We start from the raw sequence: 23,567 nt of genomic DNA on the forward strand, positions 1-23,567 counted from the left end.
GAATGAATGAATGAAATGCGAGGCAAAAAAATTATACCGTTTTTTTGCCACACTTTTTTTGTGGATTTTTTAATTTGAATATTACATGAATTAAATACTCATTATCTACGCACAGCTCGACCAATATCGGTCAATGGGCTAATGGTCAACGGATGCAGTTGGGTGTTTCTTTTTTGTTTTGGTGTTTTGTCATGCCGAGAAAACTTTTCAACGAATGATGACAGTCAAAAAATAGTTTCGTTTTATTGTTTAAAAAATGTTTCCCAAAAATAATGTTCAATGCATTCTCTCGAGAGGTGGTATAAGCACACATCCTGTTAGCTCACAAGCTATTTTACTGCCCAAGCAGAAGAGTAAAATGCTGCGACTAATTCGCCACAAATAACAGCACCAAGTTAATTGATCTTCATCGTCGTCCTTTTTATCTTGGTCCTTCTCGTTGTCCTTATCTGTGGTCTTCGGCTCATCAGGGGTGTCCTTTGATTCGTTATCCCCACCATCTTCTGTGGGTGGTTTGCTTTTATTAGATTCGGAAGGTCTCTTTGCTTCAGATGGTCGGCTGTTTTCATTAGATTGCGAGGGTCTCTTCTCTTCAGTGGGCTGAGGCACTTGTGAGGCTCTTTTCTCCTCAGTTGGCATCTGACCATCACCGCCTTCATTATTAACCTCGTCGGACATTTTTTTTGAATTTGGAAATTTTGAAATTTTGTTAAAATAAAAATGAAATAATAATTAATCTAATATAAATCAAAGACTGCTTAAATTTTTCCTACATTTTAATTGTTTCTTATATTTGAACTTTCATTTTTAGTCAATTTTTGTATAAATTGCCTGTCTTTTAGCCAAAGAGCAAAACCTTCATGCAACTTTGTCCATTCATGCTCAAAGTCAAGAGGGAAAATCAACGAAGGCAAAAAGCGGCCAAAATCAAATCAAAGCTGCTCAAGAGTTAAGAGCAAAAACTCATGGAAAAACCACAAACAAATTTTTTTATACGGATTGTCCACCAATCTTAAGAGAGAGAGACAAACCGAAGCAGATGGGAAGAGCAAAAGAGAGAGAGAGAGAGAGAGAGAGAGCAGTGTAGTTTTTGTCTCGGTTGGCTGGCAAAAACTAAGCAAAAAGGTACAAAAAGAGGAGTTAAAATTGCTACTGCGCATGCGCCGCTGTCTGCCCCAAAGTTTAGGCCCCCCCTCATCCCTCTTCTTCCGAGACTCAGTCTGACTATGCAAGAGCGAGAGAGAGCGTCCTACACTCCACTCCAAGTGGCTCGTCATCATCGGTCGTCGTCGTCGCCGGTCGTCGTCATCGTCGTGACTGCGATTTGGCGGCGAGCCGTGCGAGGCATTTGAATGTTTTTTTCGTTGCCACACTCAGCATTCGAGTTCGGAATTCTTGCGAGCTGGTAGCAACTTTTTGTAGTGCTCCACAAAAAGCAGAAGCCAAATTAAGCCCCCAGTGCCAGGGCCCAGAGTGCTGGCCACTGTCCACTTTAGCCACTTTCGCGCGCGCGTTTCATGCACTCAGTGCAACTCTTTGGTCGAGTTTTTTGTGCTGCTGCTTAGCGGCAATTCCCCGCTGCATTTTGTGCTGGAGTCCCCGTGAAGAATTCTGTCGCAAAGTGCAAATGCATTTTCATCATTCCGCAAGTGCAGCTGCATTTTCTGTATCACAATTACATATATCGGCATAATCGTTTCTGTCAACGAGTGAAGTGCAAAAATCGCTTATCACAACAACTACAAAAAAGAAATAAAGGAAAGAGTGCGAAAATAAAATACAAAATTCAAAAATAATGCCATAAGTCAGATAAAGTGTGTAAATTGTGAATATCTTGAATCAACGAAACGCAAACGTCAATTGTGAATGAATATGAATTGATACCCAATAAAAGTTATACTCTTCAGTGTTGTGTTCTTTAAATAATGTGGTAATAAATGAAAAGTCAAAAAATTATAAAAATTTTATAAGAATAACTTGTGTCAGAGGATTACAAACGAACTAGCTAGAGATATTCCTAAGCACTGCATCGGCTTATTACTCATCTAAGTCTTGACTAATAAATATTTCTTATTTGTCATAGAACAAGGATTAGATAAATGCCAATTAGTCTTGAGTGTAGACACTAATCAACTTGTCAGACAAAACTGAATCATTCCTATTAGTCCGATGTTTAATAAATACAAGATAAAGATATAAACATTCGATTTCCATGTAATAAATGTCTCAATATTTGCAATTATTTTTCCTTGTAGTATACAAAGTCGTTCATATAAGTTTCAACTAGTTTTTACTCCGGTCTTAGGGTTGCTCTTTAACTACATTTTGTCTGCTGCCTGATACGTTTATCAAATGATAAATCCTAGGAAAGTTCTCTATTATAACCCAAAAAAACTTTAAGAGGATAGAGGATTCTTTAAGTGTCTTTCTGAGAATTGTGTAAAAAGAATAAGTACAAATATCATTATGGCCAAGTAAAAAAAAAGGGTTGATTCTTCCAATCATTAATTTGTTTTATTTCCAGAAAGGGAGCCTCAAAGTTTAAGAATCCAACTTGACTACCTATTAGAACGTTGATTAGAAAGTAGGCAGCAGGACTAACGAACTGTACCTGCTGCCATCAAAATAAATAAGTAAATGTGTAATATTCCGATTCGAAGTTCAAAGTTGTTTATTCTTTTGACCAAAATGTTATGTTGTATAAAAATTGCTTACATGATCATCATATCTCTTAAACCATGTGAAACTTGCAGTTAATCAAGTGATGAGAATCAATAGATTGAGTCCTAATTGAAAAGGAAAAAGTTGAAAACAAGTGCTTTGCGAGTGAACAAGTGAATTGATCAAGTTTTAAATGATTATGCATGGTACCTGGTACAAAGGACCACAGTTGGCGCATCATCCACACTCGCATACGCATAGTCACACACCGCATAGCCATACACCGCATCACAGTGACTATTCGCAGTTTCGTTCGTATCCCTCGTTTGTTGTGACACCCTACCATGATGGCCATGCAACGGCCACGGCCACGCCCACACCCTGTACAGCTGCAACGCCCGGAGTGCAGAGCAATGAGGCGACAGCAATAATTCTGGCCAAGACACTTCCACCATCAACTGCAACAAATACTGCAACTGCATCTTTATTGCCAAGTCCCCCGATTAAGATCGAACAGGTCTTTGGTGAGGCATCCACAGCTCTGGGAGCAGCTGTTGTTGAGGATTATGCCCTGAATTTGGACTGTCCGGTGGAGCATCATCATACATTTCGGGTGAGTAAAAATAAAGAGATAATGTTATTATCGTAAATGACTAGGTATCCCATGTCTATGACCCACAATATGCCAATTGGTGTAGCCCAGCACCTGCACTTGTCCCCCTTCCAAAAAAGCCATACAACACAATACAAAGTGGGCGTGCCTCAAATCAATTTTTATAAAATCATCCAATAACACTTAAAAGTCACGTAAAGGGAAGCCGGATTGGGGGGAAACGTAAGGGAGAGAAAGACACACACAAACAAAAACACGATGAAAACAAACACGCCCCCAACTGACACAGTTGAAGAGCGAGTAAAAGAGAACGACAATAAATGCTCCAAGTCTCTTGGGTGCAAATAAAAGAGTAACTTAGTCTCTGTGAGCATTTTTTTCCACTCAAGCTTTAAAAAAAGGTTTTTATAGCCTTTGCTAGCAAGGATATTTTTTGTTCCCCGGTTTGTGTACAGGATACAGCAAAAGTCCTTGACGGCAAAAAAGCTTTCTCCATGGCTTCCGTATAGAAATTCAAGCAACAGGTGCAAATTGCATATCAAGTGCCTAGGGCAATCACAAACAACTTGTGGAACATTTGTCACTCAAAGTGGAGTGCAAGGAGAAGACATTTCAAACTCATTGTTAGATTGATTTTCAAATATAAAAATTTGATAGCAAAAAGTTGGAACATAATAAGCTGGGGTGAGAAGTTCAACCCCGCAACAATTTGTTCTTTATATTAGGTTGTTCAACCGAAGTAAATCCACTCACATTTATTTCAATTATCACTAAATGCAATTCTCTTTATACACTTTCATGTTGATAGTATGTTCACTTTACACAGCACTTTGTAACAAATAGAAAGCAGACCATAGTTCTATAAAAATGCAAGTTATTCTAGATCTTTTTTTAAATTGCAGAATATTTTTAGAAAGTATAAAGTTTATACCATAAACATATTAAATCCAAATAAAATTTTAAACAAAGTTTTCAAATAAGAATAAAATACTGTAACTCTGAGCTAATCAAAGTTTTAGTTTAGTTGACGTTTGAACTCAAAAAAGGGGTTTTAATTCTAGTTGGTGTGTGTTTTAGGTCTGATCTACGTTTTTAAATATTATTTTCCACTTTTGTTTTCATGCTTCCTCGAGTCCATTTGCTAGATCAATTTCTTTACTTACAAATATATTTTGTGATTTAGAACTAAACGAAATTCATTTAAAATAACAATCCTTGCCTTCATATTTTTCTTCATAATTTTAATCTAAAAGAGTATACAATTCTGGCATAACATGTTTAAATGTTAAGCCCGAGTAAAATACCAAGACGATTTGCTTTCCACACGTTGCATAGTCGAAAAAAAGATGCCCGTTCATTGTTCTTATCAGCCATTGTGCTGGGAAACTCTATTAAAGCACATACAGACACACACACACACACACACACACACACGCACATTAGTATGTATGTGTGTAATTGGCTGTGTTCCTTGGATCTATACATACATAAAAACATATGGTCCTGTAAAGGATTTAGTTTTTCTTACTACACTTTGCTGCATGCGTTTGCGTTGGCGTTGCCGTCGCCAGCAAAGCAAACTGCGCTGCTTACGCTGACGCTTAAGAAAAAAGGAGGAATGGGGATGTAAGTGTAAAAAAAATGTTTATCAGAAAGAAATCTGCACAGTGTTTAAAGCCAAATGAAGCGAAATAAGCTTGAAAAGGAAGATTGCTTTTTGACCTGAGAGAAAAGAGATATAAGAAAATGATCTTTAAGTTAACTTTGAGAAAAGACCCTGAGATCTTGCTTAAATTTCATAAAGAGAAACGGGTTAAACCAACAATCAAACAAAATAATATCAAAGGGGCAAAATAACAAACCAAATAATGCTAAGAGATATGCAAGAGAATGGAATAGAATAGAAAAAAGGATACAAATAATATAAACAAAATGAAAGAAAATGAAATTGGCGCTCGTGAAATGTTAACAACGTTGACGTCTGAAGTAGACGCCGACCTAGCGGTCGGCGTCGCAGCTAACGCTGGCAGAGCTGAATGTTTTTATCCTTTCTTCGATATGTCGTCGTCGCGGCATTGTGTGAGTCTATGTGGATGGGTGTGTGTGTGTGTGTGTGCCAGGACATCACACAGTTTCGCTTTTCTTTTACAACTTTTTGTTATTATTTCGTTTTTTGCTCGACGCTTGGCAATGTATTTCTTTCAGTCGCTGCCATTTTTTTCATGTGGCAAGGAACAAAAAGAAAAAAAAATATAAGACCAGCACAAAAAAAAAATGGGAAAACAACAACAATACACACAGGAAAAAAATACAATTTCACTTGGATTTTTTATATCCACAAAACTCATGTGTGTGTCTGTGTGTGTATGCTTGCGAGTGTTCTTGTGTGTGTGTGTTTCCTTGAGTTTCCTTTTCGCGCGCGAGCCATTTTGCTGTTTCTGCTCCTTACAACAAACATGAGCACCATAAGTTGCCGTAGCAGGAGCTGGAGCTGGAACTGAAGCCATGGCCAAAGCCGGAGTCGGTGCCGGGAAATAGCTTGCTTCCGTTGTCAGTTTTTTTTTTTTTGCTCTCTTGTTTTCTTTTTTTTTGTGTTTTCTTCCTTTTTTTCTCGCTTCCTGCTTCCTCCGCTGGCTGTTGGCTGTTGGGAGCCGGCAGAGCTGCTGCTGTTGACGTCAACGTCGTCGATTGTTGCATGTGTTGCCTTTGGCGGGCTTGCAACTGTCGTTGTCTTCAGCTCTCAGTTCCCAGCTTGGTTCTGACCAAATCTATTGCTACACGGTCGCGGTATCGCACTCGCGTTCGCGTTGGCGTTAGCCTTTACATTTCTTAGCCCACAAGCAGTTCGTGGCTTAGACGCTAGATGGCGTCCCGCAAAAGACACAGCTGACCGCAAAAGGGCTGAAAGGGTTGAAAAAAGTACAGACCATCATAAGTGAAGACCCAAACTTACGACTCAAAGAAGAATTTTTTGGGACATGAGCTGGCAAAAGGACTAAAGGGATTTAAGTACTTGCGACTTGCTAATCCTATCTGTCAAGAAACTGACTTCAAATCTTGACTGTATCATCTAAGTACTATTAGATATAAATAGAAAGTGTATACTTTTGCTCAAACTTTCTGTTCTCTGACTTTTCTCCTTAAGCACTGACTATTAAGTCAAGTCAAGGTTACCAAATTGAGGCTTAAGAAGGATCAAACTGTACAGCTTACATACGATTGGGTAATTTTTCCCAAGAGAATGAAAATTCATAGTACAAACATGAGAGGGCAGCAAACGATATAAAAGAAAATCAATCTCTCATCTTTCTCCACCTCTCTTGAAACCTCTTTAAGTTCTCTCATGTTCTACCCTCTTTATTCGCGCCTCGGCTGAACTTTGCGCAAATTCAGCTTTATATTTTCTTCTTGTTGTTCCTTTTATTCCTTTTTTTATTTTCCGTTTTCTTACAAGAAAATGCTGCAGTGCTTCTCCGTTGAAAACTGCAATTGTATGTCTTTATAAAGGAGAAGCAAGAGGAAAAATTATAAAATACAAAAAAGAAAAAAACCAAGAAAAAAAGGAGAAACAACAAGTGTAGAAGGAGCAACAAAACATTCACAACACACACACAAGCACACAATATGTGTGGGCTAACCATGTACATATATATATAAATGTGTATGTGTGTGTGTTTGTGTGTTTTTTTTTTATATACATACTTATTTTTGCTTCGCGCGCGCTCGCAATTTCTTTTGCGGACAGCTTCAGTGCTTCATGCCTTTGGCTGGTGCACTTTGAGTTTTAGTTTTTCAGTTGTTGCAAGTTATCCCATGCTCCCTGACGCAAGACGGACGCAGACGGACTCAACAGGACTCGACAGGACACACAAACAAACAAACCAAAGCCAACACCTACACCCGCCCACACAGCCCACCACAAAACTTAAAGACTTAGCAACTGCAACGCGTCGTATGCGCAATATCTTGAAAGAAACACTATCAGCTGCTGTTGCTGTTGCTGCTGCAGATAATGCCTGAGCTTTAATCAGCAGACGGAAAAACGAAAGCCCGACTGAAATGTGTTAACTGTTCGAGTGTTGGCCAATGTGAATTGCGAAAACGTGATGTGAATGAGAGAAACATATGTGAATTGAAAAGAAAAATCTCTCTCTTTTGTCCTTTGTTTCCCCACAGTTTACAAAAACTACCTAAAGTTCCTCTTTAAAGTGCAAAACAAATAAAATAAAATAATAATAATGTAAACAAACTAAAATAAATAATAAAGGAAAAAACCAAAGTTCCTACAATTAGTGCAAAAATAAATACGCCAAATAAAACCAAAAAGTTCCTAATATATAACAAAGACGTAAAACGTAGTCAAATATAATACATAAGTAAAACAAAAATTAATTTAGTAAATGCATAAAAAACAAAGAAATATAGTAAGTGAAGTGTTGGTTATTATATCAAATGGAGATGCTGATCTTAATGCCTCAAAATAGATTAAAATAACTTTAGATACATTACTTACTTAGTATCGGTTATGGATAGCACTTACTGTGTCTGTTCTGAAAAGTATAAGATTATATTAGACCCGTTTTGAACAAAATTTCTTCTTAGTAGTTAATAAGCAGCTACGAAATAGTTCGACTGTCTTAGCAGTCACTTGACAGTCAACTTAAGAGACTAACTATATCATAGCAGACATCTTATTACCATAGAAGTTGTATTAAGTCAGACAGCTGCCATCTAGTAACATTACCATCATGTCTGATAAGTCTCAAACCAAACTAGAATGGTGGAAAGACAACTCAATAAATTTTTAAAACTAATTCTGTTCAAGTTGCTTTAATATATTACAAGCCATTGCAGCTAACATACAATAAACTTAATTAAAAAATTTAGAGCTAATACCCAATAGAAAATTGTAATATTTTCCCAGACTTACAAAGAGACAAATTGGTATTCCGAAGATTATATTCAATAATAGCCAATAGTTGCTTTAGAATTCACCACGTTAGAGCATAAAGCCAAATTTTCATAGATAATCCTCACCTACAGGCGACAATCGAAAAGCAAAAATGAAACCAAATATTACTTTAGTGACATATCAAAAACTCGAAAAGCACAACCGGAATGACAAATGAATGCTAAACAAATCAAACAACCAGCAAAACAAATAAATCTCCGTGGACATATTCTACCACATTCACACAAAACTGTTTACTAAACAATGTGCTAACCATCAGCGATAAAAAATAAAAACAAGAAACAAAAAATGTTAAAAAACAAAATAAAATATTGCAATGGAAAAACTTGAAAAATAAAAGGAAAAAAAATTCAACAACAACCACCACACATTTTTCAAGGTCATTTTGTGGCAAGTTTTTCCGGCAAATGAATTTCTATTTGTTTCATTTTTCAAACGCAAAAAACTAGAAAAAAAGAAACAAACATCACTTAAAAAAAAAGGAAAACTTGAAAAAACTTGTGTTTCGTTTTGGAAAATAAAAGAAAAGCCAAAGAAAAAAGAACAAAAAATGTACATGAAATTCGCTGGCAAAGTTTTGCTTGTTTAGTTTCTATATGACAGTGTGTGTATGTGTGTGTGTGTATCCAAGTGTGTCTATGTGTATGTATGTATAAAAATCAAACAAATAAACTGCAAGCCAGTTAGATAAATTGCTTTTGGCGTACATGGAGAGGGAGAGGCACCATTTGAAAGTGAAATTTGTTGCCTACATTTGAGCGTTTGCTTACATTTGTCATGCACGAACTTCCACGAACGAAGTGCGTCAGCAACAGCAACTATCAAAACAACAATAACAACAACAACAATCATGCTGAAATGGATATGCTAAAGGATCATCTCAAGCGTTATCAGATGGGTCCGCCCACACCATCCGTCACTCCGGTGCCATTTCTTATGCCTGCTGAGTTCTACAAGAGCCTCTTTGCCAGTGCCGTCCTACAGCAACAGCAACAACAGCAGCAGCAACAGCAACAACAAAAATGCGATGGCTTACGTTTCTATGTCCAAACGCCATCACCAACACCGCCTGCAGCTTTGGCTGCTGCAACAGGAAGTGGTAGTGGAAGCGGTGCCTCTTTGTCCACCAATTTGTTATTATCTTCGGCAGCTGCAGCCGCTGTTTGTGTGGCGGCTGCAGAATCAGCCAAGCGCACTCAGGTGAAGCAGGAGCAGGATGAACAGGAACAGCAAACCGAATCAAACGATGAGAGAGAAGTGCAAATGAAGTCGCAGCTAACGGTTAGAAGACGTATGGGAAATGTTAGTATTTGAAATAGAATTAAAGCTCTTTAAGCCGGTATCGCATAAATAAAGTGTATTTCCCAAGATGTCCTCTTCCTTTTTGTCAACCCATCAAACAAATTAAGATATGTTACTGATAAATCAGACATTTTGCACTCCGGGGCTTAAAATAGAGCTCATCCCGTAGTTGTTAATTGCCATCTGATTGTCCTCTTGATTTTTGATTTCCTATTTGTTGTTATAATTATATTTTCATCCAAAACTTGAGTTCCTTAAAATGTAATCCCAAGTCAAGTAACCCAAATCATGTCGTTGGTGACCCTTGCAACTTGCGAAAAAAGTTTCCTTGTATTTATTGTTGCTAATTATGGAACTCGACCGGTCAGTGGACCGTTCTGTGTGTAACACGGCGCCAGCCAACAATAACAAGTAAAAATCATAAAAAAATCATTTCATTTTTCATGCCCAATGCTTTAACCAACAAAATATGTATAGAAAAAAAACCTTTTTCACCTTTTTTTTTCTTATTTTTTTTTTTGGCAGAAACCCCAGAGCAACGAAAACAACAGTTACTCCTGGTCAACGCAAAACGGCGGACACCAACACGACGAAGTCGTCAACAGCAACACGAACAACCCAACAACGCCGCCAACTCCGCCCATTGAGGGTAGCCAAACAAGTTCGGCATCCGCAATTAATTTGAATCCAACTCAACCCACCTCACAGCAGCAGACGCGTCCAAACTTTGGCAGTTCCATAAAATCACCACCAGAAACAAGGGCCCACAATTCTATAGCCACGTGCAAAAGTCAACCAGAGGAAAATAATAACAACAACAACAGCAACAGCAACAACTCTAACTCAACAGCAACTGCTGCTGCTGTGGCTGCTGCCGCTGCTGCTGCCGCCGCTGCAAATATGCCGATCGGCAGCGTACAGGGACAGAATCCCACACAGGGATTGGTACACTGGATGAGTGCTGTGATGGCCGAACATATGACAGGTCAAACGCATCATGATCCCACAGCAGCTGTGGGCATGCATTACATGTGGAATGGCAATGTCGATGTAAGTACAACTACAATAACCTCTTGTCCGCCTTTTTGAAAACTCCCCCACACAATCACCAAGAGGAAAATTATCTTTCTCTACTTTTTTTATTGTCTTAACATTGCCGACACCTGCAATTGACAAGAAGCTGAATGTATAGCTGCAGTAACTGAGGCCAACTCTCTTTTACTTCTCTTGGCTTCTAATTAATGTGCATTAAAAAACTTGTTCAAGTTAAGTGAATTAAATGAGCGATGCGTAAGAAACTTATCTATGAAAACTCTTTTTGCTTAGTACAAAAATATGTTATTATCTTTGAATCAACTTTCAAATGTCCTTAGATTTCTTCAATCAAAGAACAGAACTAAACAACTAAATTCAACTTACACGTAGAAACTATAATGTATAGAATGAAATGCATGTAACAAAAGGCTTAGGGAGAAATATAAATCTTTGAAATCTAAAAAGCTTTCAACGAAAGTCTAATAAAAAATTATAATCTTTAGACAGTTACAAGATTAACTTTGAGATAGACTTAAATATTAAATATTTAATTCAACAGTTTATACAACATACGTTAAGAATCAGAAAGAAACAACCAAATTCTATTGTCAGCAGACTAACAGAACTTAGGGATAAAAGAATCCAAAACCAGACTCATATTAATGATATGATATAATAACTAGGAATAACCCTTCGACTACATCAGACTGTATGTGGCATGTACTGGTTCAGTATCTAAATTTAAATTTCACCATAATTATAAAACCTTGTAAATGAGAAATGGGTCTAGAGAAACACCTACACGATGATACTTGAGCAAAGTTCATGTGGCAAGAAGACGACCTTAACCCGAGAGCAGGTCAACTTATTACACAGACCATTCCCATTCATTGACTTGGCCGCAATCACAATTTATTCTTGTCTTTTTTTTGCAAGTCCCTTGCAATTTTTAGCACGATTCATCATCAAGCTTCCCCGCATGCGAAAGGCTTTTGGAAAAATTCTTACCCTAACCCTTTCCGTGCACTTTCACTCGACGACAACTCCAAGCGACAACTTCAGCCATCTAACTCGAACCGTTTGCTGTCTGCAGCTACACACACACACACATACACTCTCAGAAGGATGGAAAATAAAGAGGGAAAAGAGAAAGCAGCACGCAAAACGAGAACCCAACCTAAGCCCTAAACCCTTCTCATACCCATATCCTTGACCGAGCAGACGCGACGTTGAAAAAAATCCTTTTAACGGCTTCGTCGTCCAAAAAAAATGTTATTTTCCTCCTTTTTTTTGCCATCCCGTTGCTGCTCGCACTCTTCCTTTTTGCCCTTCTCCCCCTTCACCCATATCCGAGAGAGAGAGAGAGAAATTCGTCCTGGCTTCGTCGTCTACTTGGCAGCTGTAGAAATTTTCGCTCTCTGGCTCGCCGCGTGCCATTCCGTAGAATTTTTTTCCCTTCAAGATGTAAACAAGTTCAACGCGTCGTTCAAGTTTTTCTTTGACTTTTTCTTCAGTTTCTGTTTTTGTTTGTTTTTGTGTTTTGAGTTTTTTCGTTGCTGTTCATTGAGTTTGCTCTTGATTTTTTTTTTGTTTTGTTTTGCTTTTTTGTTTCCCTTTTGAATTTTCTTTTTTTAAAGCTGCGAAATTATTGTTTTGAATGGAGATTGATTGTCTCCAAGGACAACGACAGGAACGTGTCCAGGCCGAAAGGTTTGTCTCAGTTTTGCCCTCCCGCATTTCGCCTACTTCAGTTTGCCTCGTTAGCAACGCGCTTTACTTTTGAACGTATTTTCTTCTTGCTTTCTTCGTCTTTCTTTAAGGAGACATTTCCCGAGTTAATTAATTTTTAAAGTTTAACAATGGCGTCGGGTCAACAATCGCAGCACTCACAGATTCTGTAGTTGTTGTCACTTGCATTAGCTAAATTAGCTATTGGCCGAAACGTGAAGAATGAAAAGCGAACTCAGGCCACTAAGAGGAGGAGACACTAATTAATTTTAAAAGCAACTGCAGCTTAATTTTAACCAAAGCGTGTAGATCAAGTTGGGACTTAAACTTGATATTGATTTAAATGAGATTTTTAGTTTGTCCTAAAATCATGGCTAATCAAAATTATGTTGGCCAATGTTCAATAAGCAAATTAGAGAATAAATTGGCTTATACAGATGATTTAAATGGTAGTTGAATATATTTTAGGTCTCAGTTTTTAATTCTAGCATAGATTCAGATTCTTCAGTTAATCTTTAAATTGTCTTATTAATTTGCTTCTTTTTTTATGTGGTCTTTAGAAGCTTTCAAATGAAGAAATCGACCAGCAAATGCTTCCTTCATCATGGCATATTTTGCATTTATTTAATTGACAAACAAATTAACACTTAGCAAATATTAGAAAAGAAGTGAAATTTACTTAAAAAATTATGCAATAAACAGTCAAAGAATTTTTTTTTTGAAACATGTAAAGAACTTTTGGATTTTCTTGTAAATACAACAACAAACATTGCTTGTACACAAGTTTTAAGTTTTGAGGCATAAGAAAAGTTATAAATCTTCTGAAAATAATGAACTAGCCTATGATAAACTTGAAGGCGCAAAGGTTCCTAGTTCTATCTTGTCCTATTGTCTTCTTCTTTTCGTCTTAAGTTGAAATTCCATTTCTCACATTCTCACACATTTCCTCTTAAGATCCGCTCTTAAGTTGCTCTTTAAAATTTTAACAATTCTAGATAACAGATTCAACTGAACACAATTACGACTGTAAAATATCTTAAACCTTAATAATGTTGTTTCACTAGCCTCGCAAACGGATTATTTGAAACAGACTCACTCATTCACTCGACCGTATCGAATTAGTATTGGTAAAAAATGCCCAAAGCCCTAAACCGCGATGAGATCCACAAAAGAGGCAACCCTAGACCGCAGCACGCCTCAAAACAAAGCATTGCAATTAATACTTGTGCTTCAATTAGAGGAATAAAAAAACCTCGACGTGACGCCAAAGCGACAGTTGGACCAAAGAAAAAACACAACACACGAGAATACAGAAAAGTGAAAATTGAAAATGCGAAACGAAATGAGAGCACAAAATGGATGCCAAGAGAAGTTCGGCCTGCTCCTGACTCGACGGGCTCTCAATGGATAATAGACGTACCAGAGTCATGGAATGAATAAAAAACCGCGCTAAAACCGCCAGGCAACTTCAATTTTTAAAGTAATTGCCACACAGTTGTAGCACACTTTTCTTTCCATTTGCCTCGATTTTTACCCATTTTCCCTGCATTTTTTATATATGCAGAAGAAAAAGCACAACAAACTCTAACCTCAAAAGAGTTGGCGACAAAACGCAGCACCACACAAAAAAAAAAAAGGATGCAAAAAGGAATAAACAATGCACATATAAAAACTAAAGGAATACAAATTTTTGGTTTCTATCTATGGCAAAAAATCAATAGAAGCAGACAGAACATGGCTAAAAAGATGTAAGAGAAAAAGAAGTTCACAAAAATGCAGGCAACACAAAAAAAAAAAACTGGAAAAAAAGAAGAAGAGAAGCTCACTGAAAAGTAAGTGAGTGAGAGGAAGTTGAATTCAAAGGTTGCTACATTGTAGAAAACGCGTTTTGGCGGCTGGCCATGGGTGGTTGGACGGGTGGTTCTAGGCCGAGGCAGAGTGGTGGGTGGAAGTCTGGTCCGAGCAATTGCAAACAAAAAAAAAACAAAAAAGAAGGAAGCATTTTTTACGTTTTCCGCCTAATTTTTTGCACTTTTTTCGCCGTACTTTTTGCATAGAAGTTGGACCAAGCAAGCAGCAACAAACCCACTCAACCACCCAACCAAACCCCTTCCATCCATCCACCAAAACCACCGCCCAGCCACCCAAAACTGTACAGAGCCTCAGTTGACGTCGCTGCCACTGCGAAGGGGTTAAAAAAAATTTATTTTGATTTTTCTAGGTTTTTTTTATTTGCGTACCACTAGCAAAAAATTTTTTTTCATTTGAGAGCATGGAGATGAGGTTAAGGAGTAAGAGAGAGAGCGAATGAGTTTGTGTGAAAGAGAGACAGAAAGAGAGGGAGTGAAAAGGAGAGGAAGATGAAGAGAATTTTGCTGCTGCGCTGTGTCATTTTTTTTTGTTTTTTTTTATTTTCAAAAATTTTTTTCAATTTTTTTTCGTTTCTTTTTTGCTGCGTGCTGCTGCTTTTGGCTGGCTGGCATGTTGGTTAGAGAGAACTTCCGTCCATGTTCATGTCCATTTCCATGTCCATGGCTCTGGTCATCTTCATCAGCCAGCTGCGTATGTATGTATACATGCGTATGTGTGTGTGTGTGTGTGTGTGTGAATGCGTGTGTCAGTCTCTGTTGGTAATTTCTCTTTTTCTATTTTTTTTCTCTCTACCACCCTCCTACACACATACATAGGAGTAAAAGAAGTTGGCTAAAACAACAACAACATCAACTAACGCTCACTCACACACCCAAACACCCAAACACACACACACACTTATGCACATGTGAGCCTATCACACACTGGCCAACTCCCCTTGCGATATGCAACACTTTTTGCCAACTTTTTGGCCAACACCAAAAGCCGCCGCACTTTTGTCGCCGCTCGCCGTCTCCAATGCATCGCCGCCGTCGCTTTGACACCTCCGATTGTGTGTTACACTCGGTTTTCTATTTCAATTGACACTTTCATATATTTGTGTTTTGTATTTTGAGCTTGCCAGAAATTTTTTAGCCACTTGTTTTTTCTCTTTACCATTTACCCCGCCCATTTCAAAGCGGCTTCCAATTTCAATAAACGGCAATTTTTCTCACTTGGTTAGATAAAAAACAAAAATGATGAATTCAAATCGATTATCATTATAAAGTTATTGAAGTAGGCCAACAAAAACGAAAAGGGCACTTCATCAAGCCCTTTGAAGAGGTATTTCAATAATATTTTTTCTATTAATTTCAAGAGGTGTGTTAATTGTATATTTATAAAGGGAAAAGATAAGTATGAGCGATACTTGTTGTTTATAATAAAATCCTTGCAAATTTTATGACATATTTTAATGCTTCGTTTCAAATTAAACCAAAGTCTCAACGTTTAGTAGGTTCCTATTTATTCCTATTTAGTTCTTATTTAAATCTATTTTACATTACCGAGCCAGACTTTTAGTAACTTTAACTTTTAACTTTTACTAACTCAGCATCTTCAGCTGATTGAAGAATACCTAGAGGCAGTTTATTTTAACTTTTTGCTTTTCTTAATACATTCGATACTGTTAATTGTTATGACAGCTTAGTTTAATAATCGAATTTTACTATTTTATACCTATATTCATTATTATAGTACAAATAACCCACTTTCCACTGTGGAAATGATTTATCAGGCATTTGTGAAGCATCTAGTTTTCTATTTAATTATTTACTTCTTTTTACTAATTAACGACATCGATTGAAACGTGGAAAATGTTTTCGCAGACCTTATAAAATTCTCACTCTGATAGCAAACAAATTTTTCTTAACTATTTTGCATATTTCGCCCACCAATTGACCGACAAAAAATGCTGGACATAAAAAACCAAACAGCATGCTAAGGATATAAGCGATTACAATCTTTGGCCCCCAACGCCGCGGAGTCATCAGCATGCCAGCGAGCATCATCCAATGTCCCTGAAACAGGAATATGAGGTAAGTATCTTAAATAAAGAAACAAAAGCAACTACAGAATATAATACGCCAGAAATGTTATGGTTTAAGCCAAAAAAATTAAAAAACTTTGCAAATACTCAAAGTGAAGGTTAACAAGGCGAATACTGTATACCCTATATCATATAATTATTTAGGTAGTTAACTGATATTTAAATGGTGGTCTGGTAGGCTGTAAGATAAACTTAGAAAGTGACTAAGGTCTTGGTTTTAAAACCATTAATTATAATTTAATATAGTCTGAGTAACTTTCGGATTAAACTTCTTCTGTTTTCTGTAGCCAAAGTCGACCTGTTGCTGATCACTAAAAATAAATGGAAAAAGTTCTGTTTCATGTTCTAAAAACATTTCAATAGATCGATTAAGTACTTTTGCCATTAGTCTTGAAATAGAATAATGAAATCGTTAACTGGATTGTTTGTCATTATCTATAGATAAAGCTTGAAAAGTTTCGTCTTATTAGAATCTTTGTTAAGGCCTAAAATGTTGCTGGTCTTTCTTTTAAAATACATAAAAAAAACCGGAAGCGCTGTTTGTGCTACAAACACAGCTGAGTAAAGTCGTGAGAGAGAATATGACATACAAAAGGGGGGAAAAATATAAATAAAAACAAAAACAAATTCTAAACTCGCGTGCTGCCAACATTTGGATTTGGTTTGCCCTCTTCTCTTTGCTTTTCCTATATACATTTTCTTTTATTTACTTGTCTGGCTCTAGCCAGACTTTTTTTTTGCTTTTGCCGAATTTTTTTATAGAAATAAACTTTATACATATATTTTTTTCGTTCTATTTTGTTGTCTTTGTTGCATTCGGGATATTCGTTTTGCCTAAGCATATTGAAAGAGTTTAGGAGAAAAAAACGCAGCCAGCCGGCGGTGTCATTTATATAGAATTTTATTTGATTTTCGGCAGCGATATCGATGTCTGTGTGTGTGTATGTGTGTGTGTGTGTGTGTGTGTGTGGGAGAGAGAGAGGTAGCAAGAGTCATCCTAGGTCAGGTTCGGTTGGTATTTAACCCATATTTGATGGCCAATAGCCATCAAAATTTCCTTTTTGCCACTTTCACTTTATGTCAGTTAGAATAAAATTTTTTAATTTTTTGTTTCGACCCATGGCAATAAATTGGTAAACTTGATTTGAATGTGTAGCTTTTAATTATGCAAATTTAATATTTTTAGTAGCATTTTCTAATTTGTCTATTTTTTGGGGTGTCAACAAATTGGGAAAATATTTTTGGTTTTGATTTTTGTTTCATGGCTAATTACTTTGAGCTGAGTGGATTTGTCAAATGCATATTTAATATTAATGATTAGTTGATTAGGTTAATTAAATAGGACTTTTGTTTCTCTCTCTTTGTGTTTATTAAAATTGATGAAATATTTAATTTTAAATTATCTCTTTCTACTTTTAGGCCAAAATGAGTGATCATCACCACAATAATCTGCAGAAAGGTGAGTCATTGCTTAAACATTCCCAAATAGGTTCTCTCACAGGCCAAGCCAACGACAGAGGAAGAAATCGTTTGCTAATTAATTGCTCACTAAACAGTAGGGCAGGAACAACCAACACAAGGACAGAGAAACAATCACGAAACGGCCTAAACCGATATCTACCCAATAAGCCAAAGATTCAGATCAAAAGCGCGAGAGCTATCTCAAAGATTGCAATCTACATACAAAACTAAAATCGAAGAACGCGTGCGGGCCTCGAAAAACAACAAAAGCGGGGCAGCAGCTCCCACGACGGCAACCAAAAAGTCGCCGAAATGTTGACCTTTAACTGAACGTACAAGAGACTGGCTTACAAGATGTTTACATAAATTCCTAAAATGCAAACAACATTTTCAACATTTTCGAAGTTGCTAGGAAGAGGGCATGTTGCATGTTGAGAGAGGCTCCGCCGCATTGACAGCAACACGCTGTGGCAGTGGCGGTAGCTGTGGCTACTGTGGCTGCTGGTACCCAGGAGTCTGGATCTGGACCTCCTTCAGTCTTGTAGCTAGATTCTCTATCGATAATGTCAACGCTAGGCAATTGGCCAATAAGGTTGTTGTTGTTGTTGTTGCAGCAGTTGCTATTGCTGCAGCCTTTTGCTTTTGGAAGATAAAAATCTCTTAGTGGCCACATTGTTGCCATCAATGGATCTCAAATGTAGATGTAGATGTACCTCACCGTATCTATCTATGCGATCCTTGTACAAATTAACAATAAGCCCAACAAGCCCACTGAAAAATGCCGCTAAAACTTTATCGAATGGAGGGTGGGTGAGGAGAGTGAGGTGGGTATTTTGTGTGGGTTTATTTTATGTGTTCATGAACCTAAACTTTCAAAAACCCGTCGTAATTAACACTAAAATTGTTTGCCAACTAACAACAACAACAACAACGACGACAATGAAAGCAACAAACTAAATAGAACAAAACATTTATGCCAACAATTGCCTGCAAATGTTTTATTAGTGAAATGTATCTGACATACTTTGCCATCATCATCTGTGGGACGCCAAAAGAGCTAATTGCTTGAAGTGACTACAAAATGCTGGCATTTTAAAATAATAGATATGTAAATAATTTCATCTATGCAAATATAATAAAGAACAAACTAATAACATCATAAGGGCAAGAAGTTTGTTATACAAACGTTTGCAATAAGTTGACAAGAAATATGTAAGTGGAAATAGACCTAAAGAAAGGTCTGTTCTCGTTAGAAACTTGAATAGTTGTTAAAATCAATTTTTTATTTGTCAAATGTCAAGAAATGGATAGATATGAGCTAAGATGGGGTTCATAACTGAACGCATAAGAATAAGAACTGTGTTCCGCTTGGATCCACTAGGTTAGCCGGATCTCTCTTCAATGGATCACTCAATGTTGGTTTAGGAATTTTAGCAATGAGTTCAGTGCCATTAAGCCATTAAGCCTATTGATAATAGAATTGGTCTGTCCTCCATCTTACAGCTATTGCAGAAATGTGGTCCCTATGTTCTTGGTATCCAATTGAAAAAGTCTGCATAACCAATGAATGAAGTTGAAGATTTTAACTGATCTCTAGTGCATTAAACAAGGGCATATACCAAAGCTTTGTGTGAACTCATCTTTATAACTCATCATTATAACTCGACTGACAAATCAGACAATCACAAGGAAAATATTATTAAAATAGCCTTGAGAATGACTTTAAATATCACCCCAGTGTACGGAGATGTCAATTTAGATTATGGTCTCCAATTCTAACGAGATATTAATCAGATTCCATTGAAACAAAATAAAAGAAAAGAAGAAATCAAAATACAGACAACAAAAGACCAATGAATAAATAAATATGTGGAAAATAAAACAAACACAAACTGTTTTTTATATGTTCGAATTGATCTCGAATCGATAAATATGTTTAATAAATTTGCTTAATGTCTTATTGACTGTAAGAAGGTAAAATTTGGGTTCAATAAATGTCCTAAGTAGCTTATTTATAGTCTGTTTAGCTTTACATGGTCTTTAAATATAAAAAGTTTTTATTTTACTTATATATAAAGCGAGGGGTAAAGTGTACTTCGGATATCTCTTTTCCTAAACAAATTACTTATTTTTCAGTTTGCTTAGCTTATAGTCCTTGGCTAAAACACCTGAAGTTCGGCAGAAAATGAAATTTTTTAAATATTGTAGGATATTTTTCAGTCTAAACTACATAGTCAGACATAGGCCTGATAACATTATTAGTTACACGATTCCAAAGATAAGTAATCAACGTCGTCTATTTAGCATGTGGCCTAATTAAAGAATAAGCGATAGTAAATGCGTAAAGGAAACTCATAAACTCATAAAGTTAGTTGATTTTGTGAAATCCAATTCAGCAAATCTCTTCATAATTGTAAATGCATTTACGTTCATAAATATCTTCTGAATATAAAGCCTTTCAACCTCATTAACAAATTCACACAATTTTTACACGCAAATACGTTAAGCTGCCACTGCAGCAGCAGCAGCAGCAACAACAAAGCAGCAGAAAAAAAAAAAGAAAAACAAACGCTTAATTATGATAGAACTTCAGCAACGCCCGAGGTAAACCGGTAGAAATATTATAAAATGTGCAACAATTTTCACATAATCTACAAGCTCAAAACCGTAACTCAGTCCAAACGATTTCCCAGTGGCAATCAGAACAGGCAACAAAATGACTCAGTTTAATTAGAAGATGGATGTGGCCAAGGGGCAGATGAATAGATGAGAATAGAGATGGGCATGAGCATGGCGGAGTAAAGGAGGGAGAGGGGGAATCCTTTGGCTGGACAGGTGGCGACATAGGTAACGTGAGTGAACGTGAATTGTCGGCAACAACCTCAGCGAGCGCGGCTTTGACATGGACAACGGGCCAACCAAACTGGCCACTGGCTACAGAGCCCGAGACCAACTTGACGTTGGAGCGACAGCCGTTGGATGGCGCCATGGCCTGACATAATTCAACTAACTCAACACAACTCAGCAAGAAGTTTAATGCAACAACTCAATTGCAATTGCAGGTCACTTTCTGGATGACAATCGTTTGGACCATCATTCGGTGGCTGGACAAGGTGAGTCAAGTGATGGGAAATCTTTTCGCTTAGTTTTCGGAACATCTTTTGCTTTACGTGAGTAATTTCTAATTACTTATTTTGTGTGTTTTCAATATTTTATAGGTGGCTTGGGCCTATCGAGTACTCCAAATGGTGGTGGTGGCGGCGGTGGTGGTGCAGGTGGAGCCAATTCAAACGGCGGCAATTCAAGTCTTGGCGCCACTTCACATCATGGCAATCATGTCAGTTCTGCTGCTGCCGCCGCCGCTGCTGCTGCTGCCCATCATCATAGTTCTGCGGTGGCAGCTGCTTCGGCGGCTGCTCTTCTCGTGGTGCCACAGCCCATCAATGCCAGCAAAATCGGTGGATCCGGTGTAGGGGGCAGTGGCACAGGCGGTGCTGGTCATGCGGCGGTCACTGGCGGCGGCGGAGGCGGAGGCAGTGGACGCAAGTATCAGTGCAAAATGTGCCCGCAGGTGAGTCCATATGAAACGATTATCCAATTGTTCACGATATTGATGCGACGACTGTTGCTGCTGCTCCTCATGTTACTTAAGGCTAAAGGTTTTAACAGTTAAATTATGCCGATGGCAGCCGTTAACATTGCGGGTAAAAAAAATTTGTGCGTCACTTAGGCCAGAGCCAGTGCCAGGGCCTTCCAGCGCGGTAGGCGAAACAATCGCACAGCAAAGGCTTTGTTTACAATTTTCCAATTGATTTACTTTGATCCATAGTTTCGGATTTCAATTTGCTTCAATCTGGTTCCCACACACACATACAAACAAACACTCCCTTGTACTCATTCACGGCGCTTCCAACGCAGTTTGTCTCTTGCTATAATGACTGACACTTCAGTCGAAAGGGCCAACAGGCAACAACAGATGCTGCACATGCATTTTGCTCATAAAATGTCAATAAAGTGTGTCTGTGAGTGTGTATGAGTGTGGGTAAGTGTGTTGACAATGCTGTTGTTAGCTGCTAATTGAACTTATTTGTTGTTTTAACGGTCACTTATGGCAAGTTGGGGCAGGTGCCAGCTGTCAAGATTTCACAATTTCGGGTTTGAAGCAAGTTCTCTGCGGTGTGTGATAGCCGTGTGACACATCCTTGGTGGGCTAAGCAATTGAGTTTGAGCTTACTTTCAAAAATAGAGTTACATGGCCAAAATTGTCCAGTTTTGTGTCATTCTAAATATAAATTTACAACAAGGTTATTAAAGTGGAAATCTGACAATTGGCTCAGATATGCATAGAAGGGATTAGAATAATAGATAATAGAAAACAGAACAAAAAATAAGAATTTGGGCAGTTATAAGAGGGAAAACTTTATCGCCAATAAGTAGTCCAAACGTTTGATCAGCAAAGTTTCCTCCATTGTCAACACTAGATCCTCCTATGACAATTTGTCATCAGCAGACTTTGGTAGAAAACATTCAGGATTAAATCTATCAAGGGAATATTATTTTTACCCCATTTTTGCTCGTTTAAGGTGAAGCTTGTTAACGCCATTTCATAATAGAGTTATGACACTTAACCTTTTTTTTCCATTCACTCATTATGTGATCATATACTGCAGGATAACTACAAGAGTTGTCAAAGAAATCAACATTTGGTTTTTGTTTTTTTTTTTTGTTTTGGCTTACCAATTATTGCAAATGTTATTTGTTGCCATGGACATGAAGCAATTTTCAAAACGAATGATATGTCCATTTAGATACTATGCCACACCCACAATGCCCACAAATTGCGGTTCGGAAGCTAACAACGTTTGCCGTGTTGATGAGCATCGAAACTCACACAGAATCGTGCAGTTATCCCTACTCCATTTATGATGTTGCTGATGTCGCTGCTGAAAGGCTAGCAACAGCAACAGCAACAATAACAGCAACAACAGCAGCAGCAACAAATAGTAGTAGTGAAAAGAAGAAGACCAACATGGACGAGGTGTTCATTTGTGCGAGGAAAAGTGAAATAGCAAGCATGCCTAAAAGTATGCTAACGCTTTTTTTTCTGTGCACGTTGCTGTTGCGTGTATGAATGTGGTATGAGCGTCATATGCATGTATATGTGTGAGCGTCCATGTGTGGGTGAGGGCTGTGAGCTGCACTACTGAAAATTAGTGCGTTTTGTACACTCAAAAAGCGGCTGCTGCTACTTTTTTAATTACCCACACTTTCCTTTTTTCTTTCACTGCTGTTTCTGCTGCTCCTGTTACTCCTACAGCTAGTGGTGCTGCTGGTGATGGTGGTGCTGCTGCTGCTGCTTTGGCCATGTTGTTGCTGTATCTCCCAGCTTCAATTGGAATTACTACACTTGGCACTCTCCAACGACAGCAGCAGAATCAGCAGCAACATCTCGTTTTTTATGCCTTTGACCACATATCCGTATATAAACCATCTCCACCCCCTGCCATGTATGTACATATGTGTGTGCGTGTATGTGTGCGACGGTCAGCCTATCATGTTAGTGTGCGCTCTGCCATTTTCTTTGCATCTTTTTTTTTTTTGGAACGGATGAATGTGCCAAAGAGAAACGAAGAGCGACTCGTCGGAGACTTTTCCCATTCTTATTTGTTGACTTTTTGTTGGCCAAAAATAATGTGGACCCAATTTTTGTTGCTTCTTCTTACATTTCATTTCATTTGTTTTTGAGGGAGGCGCATGCATGCAGCGCGCTTCGTGAGCTTAAAAATAAAATAAATTATTTTTCAATTATTTTCAAAAAAGAATAAGGTAAAGAGGCA

At 37.7% G+C, this 23,567-nt stretch overlaps 1 protein-coding gene across 1 annotated transcript in view; it reads left to right on the top strand.

Moving 5' to 3' along the window:
* Positions 1-1,368: 1,368 nt before the first annotated feature.
* LOC6647668 (zinc finger protein rotund) overlaps positions 1,369-23,567 on the top strand; it is a 43,499-nt gene continuing 21,300 nt past the window's right edge. The window contains exons 1-7 of the mRNA XM_002070307.4: positions 1,369-1,930; positions 2,525-3,274; positions 10,074-10,598; positions 16,157-16,258; positions 17,689-17,728; positions 20,793-20,843; positions 20,949-21,301. Coding sequence (XP_002070343.2) covers positions 2,855-3,274; positions 10,074-10,598; positions 16,157-16,258; positions 17,689-17,728; positions 20,793-20,843; positions 20,949-21,301 — 1,491 coding nt within the window. The 5' untranslated portion in view covers positions 1,369-1,930; positions 2,525-2,854. The remainder of the gene's footprint in view (positions 1,931-2,524; positions 3,275-10,073; positions 10,599-16,156; positions 16,259-17,688; positions 17,729-20,792; positions 20,844-20,948; positions 21,302-23,567) is intronic.

Source organism: Drosophila willistoni, chromosome 3R, assembly GCF_018902025.1.
Source record: "Drosophila willistoni isolate 14030-0811.24 chromosome 3R, UCI_dwil_1.1, whole genome shotgun sequence".
NCBI classification, from domain to species: Eukaryota; Metazoa; Arthropoda; class Insecta; order Diptera; family Drosophilidae; genus Drosophila; species Drosophila willistoni.